Below are 13566 nucleotides of genomic sequence, written 5' to 3'. Positions count from 1 at the left end.
CCTGGTAGTGTTGGGTTGTTTCCTTAAATATGCATTGATTGCTAGAAATCTTTAAAATTTACTGGGAAGTATTAACAAGAACGAAAAACAAATACAGTTTAAAAAATAGATGTAAACTATGCAACCCGAAAAAAATAGAAATTTTATACATTAAAAGATCAGAATCAATTTATATAAAAACTGTGTTTTTAATGTTGTCTAAAATGAACTAATTAATTATTCTATTATTAAGTAAAACTAAATTTTATAATTTTGTTTCTGTACTTAGAAGTTTGCCTTTAACTGAATAAAATACTTGGCTGAGGTCGCGTGTTGAACGCAGAAACAGTTGTTCCAATAGAAGTTTATTTTTATGCACCTTAATTTATACCTAGCACCTACGAAAAGTGAAGAGCTTCTCTTACCACCATAAAGCTTCAAAAGAGAAGTAAGTATTTATATCAGGGTTTCCCAAACTCATTTACTAAATCGCCCCTTTTCAAAAATTTGAAAAAAAATCGCCTCCCAAGATTTTATAAAGTCTTTTTTTTTTCTTGAGTACTTTTGAGCCAAAAAAGTAGTATTCGAAATGTTGTTTAGTCTGGAACTTCTTATGTACGCACTTTTGGGCTGTGTTGAAAGTAATTTACAGGGCTTGTAAAAATAGTTTACAGTTGTTTTCTTATAAGCCCATTAAAGTGTATTGAAATACTAAAAAACTTTTTGTAACCTGTAATCAATTCTGTTTAAATATGATTTGTTTTAAAATTAATGAAATCTTTAGGTTAGTTGTGGACAAATTTTCTAGTCAGCAAGTCATTTTTACAAAATAAATCCTTTCTAGTGTCGACTTCTTAAAAAAAAGTACTTGCGGGCTGCATAATTTAAAAAACTAACATATAAGAAAATTAAAAAACTCGAGTAAAGTTGTAATAATTTAATTTACTAAAATTGTGGTCTAGGAAGTACTATTGTGAACTGAAAACCAAATTGAAAGCACATTTCAAAGTATTAAGTATCAAACAGCTAATTTTTATTTGTTTTGCACAAGTAGTTTTCAAGTTACTTAGCGGGCCAAAATTTGACTGGATCTGGATTGTACGTTACCCATCTAAAATCTTAACTGAAACCTGACATTATAAAAATCTCTTATATAACGAATTTCGGACATTTAGAAGTGAATGCTAAGTAACTTATTTAAGTCGCACAACTTGCTTAAATTATTTTATAAATAGGCATATTCTAAAATTAATTTACCATAGATTAAACAACTACAAAATAATTAACAGCTTTTTTTACACATAAAGAAATAAATATTAAAACTAGTGATGTACCGGATCCACAATTTTGGGTCCGGCCGGACCCGAACTTTTTTTTCAAATTAGAATCCGGCCAGAACCCGATCCGGACTTTTTTTCAAATTAGATTCCGGCTGGACCCGGATCCGGACTTTTTTTTCAAACTAGAATCCGGCCGCATCCGGATATCAGACAAAAATGACAATATCCGGTCGGACCCGGACAGTGAGTCCGGTACACCACTAGTATAAACTAGCCTGAGTCAGAATGAGGTTTTTAAAAACTGAAAAAAATAACTTTAATCTAATAATAAGCAGAACAGCTAGCCACAAGGTTTACAAATTTAGGTGTTATTTACAATTAAAAATCTGAAATCAAGTTCTTGAAGAAAATACACTAGAAAATTACAATATATTGAAAACTGGATCAGCTCAAACTCATTCAAAATCTAAAAGAAAACTAGCCTGAGTTTTTATAAAAAACTAAACTAGCCTGAGGCAGTCCAAGATTTTCAAAAATTTTCAAAAAATTTCAAACTAGCAGGGTTGCCACTGTTTAAGTCAATAAACTAGCTAGAGTGAGTATAAACAAGCCTGAGTCAGAATGAGGTTTTTAAAAACTGAAAAAATACTTTAATCTAATAATCAGTAGAACAGCTAGCAAAGATTGACAATTTGGTAGTAAAGTTGTGGACTGATTGTGGTACACTTAACTTATTAGTACTACCCATCAAAATTAAATGCTACCTTATTTAATTAATATCTAACAAATACTAAATTCTAACTGAGACTACTTTCTATAATCAGACACGACAGTTTTGAGTGATGAATATTTTATATAAAACACAACAAGAAATACTAGCATATACAAAATTATGAATTACTTTGGTAACTCTTTAAAAGCTGGAAGCTATTTAAATCTATATCAAAAGACTTAAAATAATAAACTAAAAACTAAATAAAACTTTAAGTAAACAAGAAACTGTAAAAATTTTAATAAACTATTAAACTGTAAACCTGGCTTAAATATTTAAACAATTAAACACCAGTTTAAGTATTCAATTTTAAAACAAAACAATACTTACAATAAGCATTCACAAGAAGTTCAAGATATTTTGTTGCTTCAAGCTGCACACCAAACTAACTAACTGCTTACATATAAACTGCCTGTCATGTTCTGATGTTTTGTTGCATCAGTATTTAGTTTGAAACATTTCGTCATATGATTCTCATTGACTCGTACATTCAACCGTATTAACTCTAAATATTCTCTGAGCTCAAATTTAAACAGTGAATTATGCAAGTATTAATTCCAAAGTTTTCAATTTTACAACATACGTAAAGAATTGCATTTCTGAAATGTTTTTTTCATAGTTTAAATGTAAACAAATGTAGATTAGTCACGTGCACAAAATGAGCCAATCACGGTAGGTGTTTGATTTTAACTAACGAAAATGACTCTTATTAATTTACACAGGGTTTGTTATTGAAAAAATACTTTTCAGTATGCTCTTTTTTACTAACTAGATCCGGGTCCGGCCGGATCTCTGTTAGGATCCGGCCGCACCCGGACTTTTTTTTTCAAATTAGAATCCGGCCAGAACCCTATCCGGACTTTTTTTTCAAATAAGAATCCGGCCGGATCCGGATATCAGACAAAAATGGCAATATCCAGCCGGATCCGGATAGTGAGTCCGGTACATCACTAATTAAAACATCATCGCTGATCTAGTTTTCGGAAGTTTGACCGACTGTTTGATTATCTCACATGAAAATGTATTTTTTCAATAGTTTCTGTTAATGCAGAAAAAATATTAATATTAATGCTAAAAAATAATATAAGCAAGTTGTTTGTAAAGTTAAAATTCAATTTTTAACTTTTTAAACTATATGTTTCGTAGTATAATACCATGAAACAGTATTTGACTTGGAATAACCTTTAAAAAACTAAACCTTAATCCGAACAATGTTTTATTTTCCTTATTTAAATTAAGAAAAGAAATAAAATTAAAGGTTTTGAAATTAATGTTGTGAACAGAAAGTAATCAATTAAGTTTTTTTTATTAGATAAAAATTTTGTTTTGTAACTGTAGCAGTCTTTTCGATGGCTTATTTAATTCTGTTCAAAAATGAATTTGTTTTCTAGCTATCAACCTATAATAATTTAACAGAGGAAAATAATGAAGAATTAAAAGCTAGAGTTCAAATATTAAAATAAACAACAATTGTCAAAATATTTAAAATTAAGATAAAACAAAAAGCAGTTGTAGTAATAGTTTAAAGATCCTTAGTATACAGATTTTTTAACAATAATATTTCAAGTTAGAAAGTAAAACTGACTTTAAGAATCTTTTTAGTGAAATAATTAAAGTCATTTTAAATAGACACCTCAAATCTTTTAAAGTCAAAAAATTTTTTTTGTAATAAAAACTTTAATGGTTTACAAGATTTTTTCCCTTATACAGATTAAACAAGTAACAACAAAAATCTTTCAAATAAGTATCTATTAAACAAATACTTTATTCACTATGCTATAAAACTTTTTAATGTAATGTAAAACGACATGTATAAACTATAAAACTAACCAAGTCGAAACATATATATTAATAACTTTAAAACATAAACAACTCAATAATTACAGTATATAAATATAATAATAATAATAAAACAATAATGCTCAGTTAATGAATTTGCACTTTGAACTAAATCAAAAAGTGCGAACTCAAAAATGCATTATCATATTTTTAAAAAATGGCAAATTTCAAAATGTTATAATGCAATAATGTTATGAATAAACGTAAAATTTACTAAAAAAATAAATAATCATTTATAAAGTAGATTGATCTATATAAGCTATTAAGTATAACAAAGTTTTTGTTTTATTAATACTTAGTTAGTTGTATACTTTATTAAGTCAAATTTAAGAACTTAAAATTTTTTTTTTGGGTAAAAAATGCGAACTCAAGAGGAAGTCTACCGTAGTTAATATTCATTAGGCATTAATCAAGACTGTTGTAGAATTAATAACTTAATGAAATTGTTAACATAAAATTACTCATATATGTTGTGACGTAATTATTGGATGTATTTTGTTAAATCATTGAAAACGGTAAAATAAATTTGATTCGGTTATTCTTTCCATAAAAGCAAGTGGTTTGTTTATATAATGATTTGTCGTTTTGTTGTATATTTTAGTTTACTTTACTTAATTTAGACTTAATAGTTTTAAATATTATATAATTTTATAATAGTCGGATTTAAATTAAGAATTTTACCTATTATTAACTATTAAACTGTAAAATCTGTAGAAATTATTTTATTTTAATGAAAACATGTATACACCTACTTTATTTTATGCTTCTGTTCTTACATTACAGTAATTATTTTTTTTACAGAACCAAGTTGAAGTGTGTTGATTTGTTAACACACAGAAACATATGTTGGTGGAATAAAGGAAGATTACTGTATAATTTGTTTGTATTTATATTCCAGTGAACTTGTTTCACTAAGATCTTTTGTTCGCAAACGATTAAATATATATTTTGAACAGTTTTTCTAAAAAGACTACTTAAATACAATACAAACCAGCTTAAATGAGAAATCTTTTAAAAATTAAACTAAAATCGAAGACCTTACAGAAAATAATGTCTGCAACTGAAGTCTAACCTAATGTGAAGGATTAGCTTTATGACTGCTTGCAAGTTTTTGTATATCTGGTTCTAAATAAATCAAATAAAGCCTCAAGTCACTTCTTTTACAAATATCTAGATTATATCTTTTGCTCAAGATGTTGACAATTAAACTGAAGGTTTCTCAACAACATAGCTAGAAGGAAAAGCCATAAACAACAATTTAACTTCCTCCCAAATGATAGGATACTTTATTGTTGAGTCCTAAAGCTTTCATATCGTTCTTTGGAAAATTTCTTTAAGTTCAAAGTCAGTTCTGAGAAAGTTTCCTGTAAGTCAACGTTTACTTCAAAAATATCTGCTTCGAAGGCATCCATAAACCACTTCAGGACGTTAAAATTGAAAAACGTCAGTAAACCGTTTATCAATATCACATTTAAGCTGTTCCAGATTAGATGAAAATACTTCTACTTCACCTTCACTTTTTTAATGTTTTAGGTTTTCCAAACTGACTATTTTTGAATTTTTTTCCATACAGTTCAAGTTGGTTTCTGAATCTGGTTATCTTACTTTTGACTTTTACAAGATTTAAGTTTTTACCTTGTAAAGTTTTGTTCAGATTGTTGATTTTACCATATAAGTCTGACATGTAAGCAATGTCTATTTTTCTTTTAACAAGATTGTCTGCCAATACCTTATCCTTTTCAGAAAAAAAATCAATAACTGAATTAAAAACAGCCAAAAAATTTCTAAACAGTTTTCTTTTGATAACCATTTCCCTTATTTATACATCAACTTATCAAAAACCTCATCATTGTCATTGCACAGCTATTTAAACAGACGACTTTGTAAAGCATGTCTTTTTATTTTGTTGACAGCTTTTATCACAACGTTTAATGAGTCATTTAAACAGACGCTCAAATTTTTCGCAGCTAAATGTTGGCTATGTATATCGTAATGGATAGTAAATATATCAGGGTTTAACTCTTTGTAATATGTGATTAGTTCACGATAATTTCCTATAATAGACGTAGCACCATCTGTTGCAATTCCTATAAGATGTTTTGAAGGTATTTAATTTACTTGAAAATATATTTTAATTTTTTAAACACAAACCTTCCTGTGCTATGCGTTTCCATTAGTTAGGAGAACGCTAGTTCTTTGTATGTTGTATCAACAACTATTAAACGCACGCAAACAAGAAAAAGACATTTATTATCCGACAAAGTGGACTCGTCAACCTGCATCGAAAAAAAAATTATTGCACATCATTCGTACTAACTTTTGTTTAACACACTCTGACATTTTATCTATACGTCTTTTCACAGTGTTGTTGCTTAAAGGAAAAGAACGTAAAACATTAGTAGTGTTTTTATAATGAATGAATTTTTTCCAGAACTGTTTTAAAGACGGGAATAAACGTTTTGTCCTTAATGGTGTGAGGGAGTCTTTGTTTAGCAATTATGAAAGACAGATAATAAGAAGCTAATTGACCATCTTCAATACTTAGTGTAGATTTCTTGAACATGTTTGTGATTTTACACAACTTTGTTTTCTCATCTCGACGTTTTCTGAAAAAGTCTACATTGTTAACTAGATGTTCTGAATGAAATCTATACTTTACGTTAACAAAACGGACTTTTTTTTTAAAGTTTTATCTCAGGGTCAAATATTAAATGGCAAGCGAAAATTATTACAAAAAAACTAGATAAAAAGTAAAAAATATATGACTGCCCAAAATTATAAAATCGCCCCCCATTCGCCACCTTACTAGATAACTCAGTATTATGTACTTTTAATTTATTTTTAAAGCTTTCCTTATGGTTACTATATCTATTTTTGAAAGCACTTTAGTTGTGCTTGTTGAACCCATTTTAATGTGGATTTTTAATTTTATTGTGATCGGTAAATTATATTGTTTACAACGCAGTTATTGTCTAAAGGGCATTTTCATTTCCTGCAGTTGTAGGTTTTATCTTGCTGTTTGAGGTTTAGTTTGTTTAATATTTTATTATTGTTTTAAAGAATTTTTGCTTTGAAATTTTTTATGCAGCTATTAAATTTTTTACGTGTATTCCTGTTAAAAATTTTATGGTATGGGTGGTTTGCGTCAAAGTATTTAATTGCAAGTTTATAGCCTATTTAGGTGACTATAGTTAAGAAAAAAGATAGGTTAATTTTGCTTTGCTTTTTGGAATGTTAAATTGATTTTGTGGTTGGCGGACTGATTGGTAATTATGTTTTATATGGTTAACTGATTTGTGGTTTATTGATAAATTCTTTAGTCTTTCGTTGTTAGTTTTAGGTAAATGTTTAAATATTTGACTAGGGTGGTTTGATTAGTTACTGACATATAGGATATCCGAATTCGGTTTTTAATTGGGATGTATGTTTTGTTGGTTAGGTTACTTTTATGTCTAGAAAGTCTGTTTGAATTAGGCCGGCGTTTATCGTTAATTTAAAATCCATCTATTAAAAATCTTATGTAGCGCTTTTGATTGTATGACTGCGAGGCCATCGTCTCTATCAATTCCAAATTCTTTGTTATTGAATATATTAAATTTTCTAATTTCTTTTAACATAAAGAGTCCTACTTTGTCGCACATTTCGGCTCCATTGTAGGATCTCATGCTAATGTTGAAAAGGTTATTTGTGTTTATTTTTTCCCATATTATATTTTCGTAAAAAATGTAGATATGCATAAATGAAATATTAATTTTTAGTCGTTGTCTGTGATGTATTTAAATACTTATTAATTACCAGTTTATACTTAAACCAGGGGCGTGTCTAGACTTTTTTCAAAGGGGGCTCACAATTTTTTGTTCTAAATTTGCCGCTTAAGTACGCATTTCTTAGGTATGCACTGCCAGTTAAGTACGCAATACTTTGCCGAAAAACTCGGTGTTTAAACTGCTTAGAAATAAAAAAACATATAAATGGTAATAGAAAAATATTATATTTTTTTAGTTATTATACTGTATAAAATTTAGATAAACTAAAACAACCAGAAAAAAAAAATGAACTTACAAATTGTATATCAACATTCAAATCTGTTATTTAAAACAAAAATATTACAGACATAACAAACTTACTCTATAAAAAATTAAAAAACAATTAAAACTAGAATAAATGTTTATGTAGAGAATTTTAATTTTAGTTAAATGTTAGTATAGATGGAGTTCTTACAAATTTTTATTTTAAACTCTTTACATTTATATATATATTTATAATAAAAGTATTTTTTTCAAGTAAATTTATCTATAAAAATTGAAATTTCACTATAAAGAATGTTTAGACTTATACAATTAAATTGAAATTATTTAATAAAAATTTATTCTAGTTTTAATTATTTTATAATATTGTTTCTTCATAAAAAATTTATTTTTTTATAGAGTAAGTTAGTTAGTTATGTCTGTTATAGTTTTGCTTTAATTAACAGATTTGAATTTTGATATACAAATAAGTTCATAACATTTAAATAAAATTTAAAGAGAAATTCAATTTTGATTTAAATGTTAGTACAGATGGAGTTCTTACAATTCTTTTAAATATTTTTAACTCTTCACATTTATTTATATATTTATGATAATTATATTTTTTTCAAGTAATTTAATCTATAAAAATTGAAATTTCACTAAAAAAAATTTAAGACTTATACATTTAAGTTAAAATATCTTATTTTATTTAAATGTCTGCCTGATGGTGCAGGGATTCTAATGATGGTTTTGAAATCTCTTCAAGTTGAAAAGTTAAAAAAATCAAGAATCAACTTTGTGGCCAACAGATATACAAAAATAAAACAACTTAAAGAAAAATATTAAAGTTTATAAAAAATATATACAATATACAAAATTTCTCACATTCCAGTTTTTTTTTTTTTGCCCTAAATTTTCAAAATCTAGTTCCAGGATTTTTAGCAACTTTGTAAAGAAGCTTTCTATTTGACCTTTGATATTTTATTTCTAAAGACATTAAAACTTAATATAAATCCTTTAAATTGCCTCAAGCCACTGGTCTTGTTGAAGACGGAGATACTAGTTTGGTTTTAAGTTCTAAATGCGCAAAAACCTTTGCTTTCCAGCCAAAAATTTGCATAGAAAATATCCGTAACTATTCTTTTTTCTAATTACAGGCAAACATTGTCATTCAGTTTCTATGGACTAGACACTTTAAAAAACAATAATTAAAAAATAGCTATTTTCAATAACTCAATAATTTTGAAGTTGGATAGAAAACATATTAAGTAAAGAATAAACCGTGTTTAAAGTTATTATATGATTTAATTAGTACAGAACAACCAGTGTAAAGAGAGATATGTTATTTATAATGATTAATTATATATAAACTCCCTTAATACTACTTATGTAAATATAGTTTATATATGTTTGTAACTATAGTTACACAAATACATTTCATTCGTACATATATATCCCTTCAGCACTTATCAGGGTGGCCAAATGTTTTGGAAACTTTTCTCCATATTTCAAAAGTTTCTTCCAATATTTTCAGAATTTTTGAAAATACATCTTTTTTTGACCATTTTTAGAAGTAAATTGATCTTAAGTAAAAAAAAAAAGTGCTTTTTGATAAACCTAAACTACTTAAACGATACAGTATTACTTTTATTTAATTTTTGTTTTATTCTATTACAACCTGTATTATTATGTTAAATCAATTTCTTCAAAGTTCTTCTCATATCACACTGATATATTAAATAACTTGAATTTAAAATAACTTGTATAGTTTTATCATAGTCTAAATCCAAACTATTATCCATAACTAAATCAAAACATTTAATTATACTAAAAGATAAGCTTCTTTAAATAAATTAGGCACAACTAATGACCTATAACTTATACTAAGAACAGATCTACGGAGTCTTAAATTTATTTGAAAGCAGTGAAACGCCGTTAATCGGAATAAAGTTTTGACACAAAAACATATTTGGTATATATTCCGATAAGCTTAGCTTATCAGGATCTCCAGGATTTAACGACTTTTAACGTTACATCTTATAACTTATACTATAAAGTTATAAGATGATATATTATAGTTTTATAGTAGCTGCTATAAACGCATTGGGCATAAAACATTGCATCAGACATTTTTATTTGGCTCTACTATTGCTAGTTTTCTCTTAATCTAAATTCAACTAGGTTCCATCAGTCAGAAATAAGTACTTGTTGACTGACTACTCTACATGACATTCAAAACAATAAAATTCAAGAAAAAAGTAGTTTAATTAGTTAAAATAGTCATCTAAATAATAATTTATCAATTACTAATCAAAAACTTGTATACACTTTTTTCAAATTTAAAAACGATAAAATTTACAATTTCTATAATATCATTAAAATATAAAATTTTAAAAACTCCAGATTTTTTAACGATTTTTGCTCAAAATCCAGGTTTTTTTTTCGAAATTTCCCGAATTCCATTTTATTTTGTCTAAATTGTCAAATTCAAGGTTTCCGGGTTTTTTAGCCACCCTTGACTTATATATTTTAGACTCTATAGAAGTGTTTTATTAAGTGATCAAAGGGAAATGTAAGTTTTAATAGTATAATCACTTAAAACTAGTTTTTTTAAACTTATCCATTTATTGATTTTTAAAATACGATTGTTTACTTTCAGATAAAAAAAAACATTAACTCGATCTATTCGGAATTGGTTGTTGTAGTTCTTTTCTTACGTCAGGTACATTTCCTATGGAAATTAAAAAAACTTTTTTATAGTTTGTTTTTCTGCTATTGTTTGAATATCAACTACTTTTTATAGGCAGAGACCTAACAAATTTATTGACATTGTCACTCATTTTTTTAGTTTAAAAGAAGTAATAGCAGATGATACATTACATAAAAAAAAAACACACACAATTATTCTGTAAGCTAAGAAAAAGGGTCGAGCTGACATTGGCTTTTTTCAGGGTTGCCAAAGGTTTCTCGAAATTTTTTCCAGGTTTTTCAAAGAACAAGTTTTACGGTCAATTATTATTTTAAAATTCAACTTAAGGTAAAAAAAACTGTCTTAAATAGTACAACAACATTGAAAAGATACTTTATAGCTACTTTAGTAGTGTATTTTAATAAAAATTATTTCTAATAATTTTTTTTCTATATGATAGATTTTGCGTTTCTCATAGAAATTTCATTACTTAGAGTAAAAATTCTTTAGGATTCCAGATTTTTTAGTGGTTTTTGTTTAAAACTTCAACTTTTATTTTAAAATTTCTCAAATTCAAGTTCTTTTTACCTAATTATCATGATCCAGGCAACCCTGTTTATGGTGACTAGAAAATAAAATGTTGTCATAGTTGGGTAAAACTTTATATCTTGTTTTCAAAGCTTGCTTTACAAATTTTTTAAGGTACAAATGTTAATTAATAATTTAAACTGTTGTGTATATACAATATTATATTAACATTTATGCAAGCTTGATAATGGATACGTCATAATAAGTTTAAGTTAAAAGTAAGAAATAAATTTTGTGTAAATAAAATATTGGGAACTTAAGTAAACAAGACATTATTAAGCATAAGTAAATAGAGACTTAACAAAATGGTTAAGGATATTACAATAAAGTATGTATATAAAAGTTTTAAAATTATATAAACGTAAATAAAATAGAAAAAAGGCTATGAAAACATTAGAAGTAAAATATAATTATCAGAGTTTAGTTAATGTACTTATTGAAAAGAAATTTATTAGTATTCGTTATATTGCCTAAAAAATTTTTTTAGGCAATATAACGAATACTAATAAATTTGTAGATTTTTTTGTTGAATAAAAAAAACGTTTTTATTTAAAACGATTTTGATAGAGACAAAAAAATCACGAAGAACAACACACAACCAAGGGAAGATTTGAGATACTTAAAACTATAATATTCTTACTTATTTAAGAGCAATTACATTTAAACATACTTACGCAATTAAAAACAAGTTTTTCAACCAAACTGAAGAAAAAATTCAAATAAAAATTCAAAAAAAAAGTATATACAAGTTAAAATTGTAAACAACTTTTTTTTTACAAAGCTTAGGCTTATAGGTTTTTATAAAAAGAGATTCTAAAACACTTAAATGACATATGTTACGTTTTTAGTTAAAATTGTAAATTTGTTATCATTATAATGTTTGAAGCATTCTGGATAGTTTAGTAAAAGATCTCCAATTGCCGATAGACTTCTGGTAAGTTTATTACCTCTATTGGCCATCCAGTTTCTGAGGGACTTTGATACATGCTGATCCCTTCTCAGATGTAACATCTGGGAAATTCTTCCGAAGTATACACTGTCACAGTGACATTTACTAACCCTATAGTAAATAGTAATTCTGTCATATTAGTCTATTTATCAAATATAGTTTAAGCGTTTACTTGAGGACATCTCTTATATAAATTAAAGCGCACATTTCTTTATAAACAAGGCTCCTAACATTATATAAGTAGAACACCCTATTAGCCACAACAGTTACACTTAAACTGATAGAAATAATTATTCTTTTCAGGATTCGGGAGTGACATCTTTAGATATTCCATTTAAAGGTTTTCTAGTTAAGTGACTAATTCAAAGACAAACTGCTCCAAATGTATTATTGATTGTGAGTTTAATCCTATTTTCCTGGAACTAAGCCTCATTACCTAAATAAGGAAGTTTTAAGTACACTGGGAACTTTTTTAGCCTTGTTTTGTAGGACTAGTGAATTTTATGATGGTCTGGTTAATCGTTTTTGATAATATCCGTTTGGTAACCTAATGAATTCAATATACTACTAGTATTTCCAATTTCTTCAATTAATTTGACTTTTAAGCAGATTTTTAACGCTCGAACAACTAAGCACGAAATAAAATTTACTTTCTGTGAAATAGAAAAGAATATCTTTTATGGAATATGGAACAAATGTTAGCTTTCTATAAATGGATGTAGTAAAAGAAGTTGATGTTCAATGTAATGACACATCTAGAAAAGGTAATCAATCGTCGACTTCACTTTCATGAGTGAATTAAAGTGAGTGATGTATGTTATAAATTTTATTAAATAAATATTTTACGTTGTCGTCTTTTTTCTTTGAGATAAAAATATAACTTTTGTATCTTAAGTAATTTAACGGGTTATATATATTCTTAAATAAAATAGATTCAAATCACCCTAGAAAAATACTCGCTAATACTGGACCGAAAGGACTCCCCATTGTGACACCATCAATTTGTCTATAAATACAATAAAGTGGGACATTGGTAAAAAAGCTTGATGCATTGTTGCCACAGATCAAGCTGAGAAAAATTTCCTTACTTTTTCCTAACTTTTCTAAATCAAACTCTTAATTTAAACCTATTTTAAAATACATAATCTAACACTTGAAACTACATATATAAAACTTCTCATCTAATTTTAATATAGGTTAAACAACAGTTTTTGTGCTGAATTAAATCATCAAACTTCCACCACATCACTTGAACTATCTGTGTATGATTGATGTATTTGCAATTAACAGCTCTATCAACACAATACTTAAAATATTACCAACACAGCTTGTCTGAAAAAATACACAATTTTTTAGCTTTTCTTAACATAAATGTATCTAAATAAACGAAACGACATATAAGGAACTTTTATAATTATAACCTTAAAACAATAATGAACTTATACAATTAAAACCTTAAA

At 26.7% G+C, this 13566-nt stretch overlaps 1 protein-coding gene across 7 annotated transcripts in view; it reads right to left on the bottom strand.

The window, feature by feature from the left end:
- Positions 1–9784: 9784 nt before the first annotated feature.
- The window catches only part of LOC145831249 (uncharacterized), a 49497-nt gene continuing 45715 nt past the window's right edge, over positions 9785–13566 (bottom strand). For 5 of the 7 annotated variants that reach the window (XM_082938410.1, XM_082938411.1, XM_082938415.1 and 2 more), the window contains one exon: positions 11947–12217. In XM_082938410.1, coding sequence (XP_082794536.1) covers positions 11980–12217 — 238 coding nt within the window. In that variant the 3' untranslated portion in view covers positions 11947–11979. Of the gene's footprint in view, positions 10692–11946; positions 12218–13566 lie in introns of those variants that run through there. The other 2 variants (XM_082938416.1, XM_082938417.1) reach the window with 2 other exon arrangements.

This window comes from Thalia democratica, chromosome 3 (genome assembly GCF_965202585.1).
Source record: "Thalia democratica chromosome 3, ktThaDemo2.hap1.1, whole genome shotgun sequence".
Taxonomy (NCBI): Eukaryota; Metazoa; Chordata; class Thaliacea; order Salpida; family Salpidae; genus Thalia; species Thalia democratica.
This window is presented reverse-complemented; position numbering and strand designations above follow the sequence as displayed.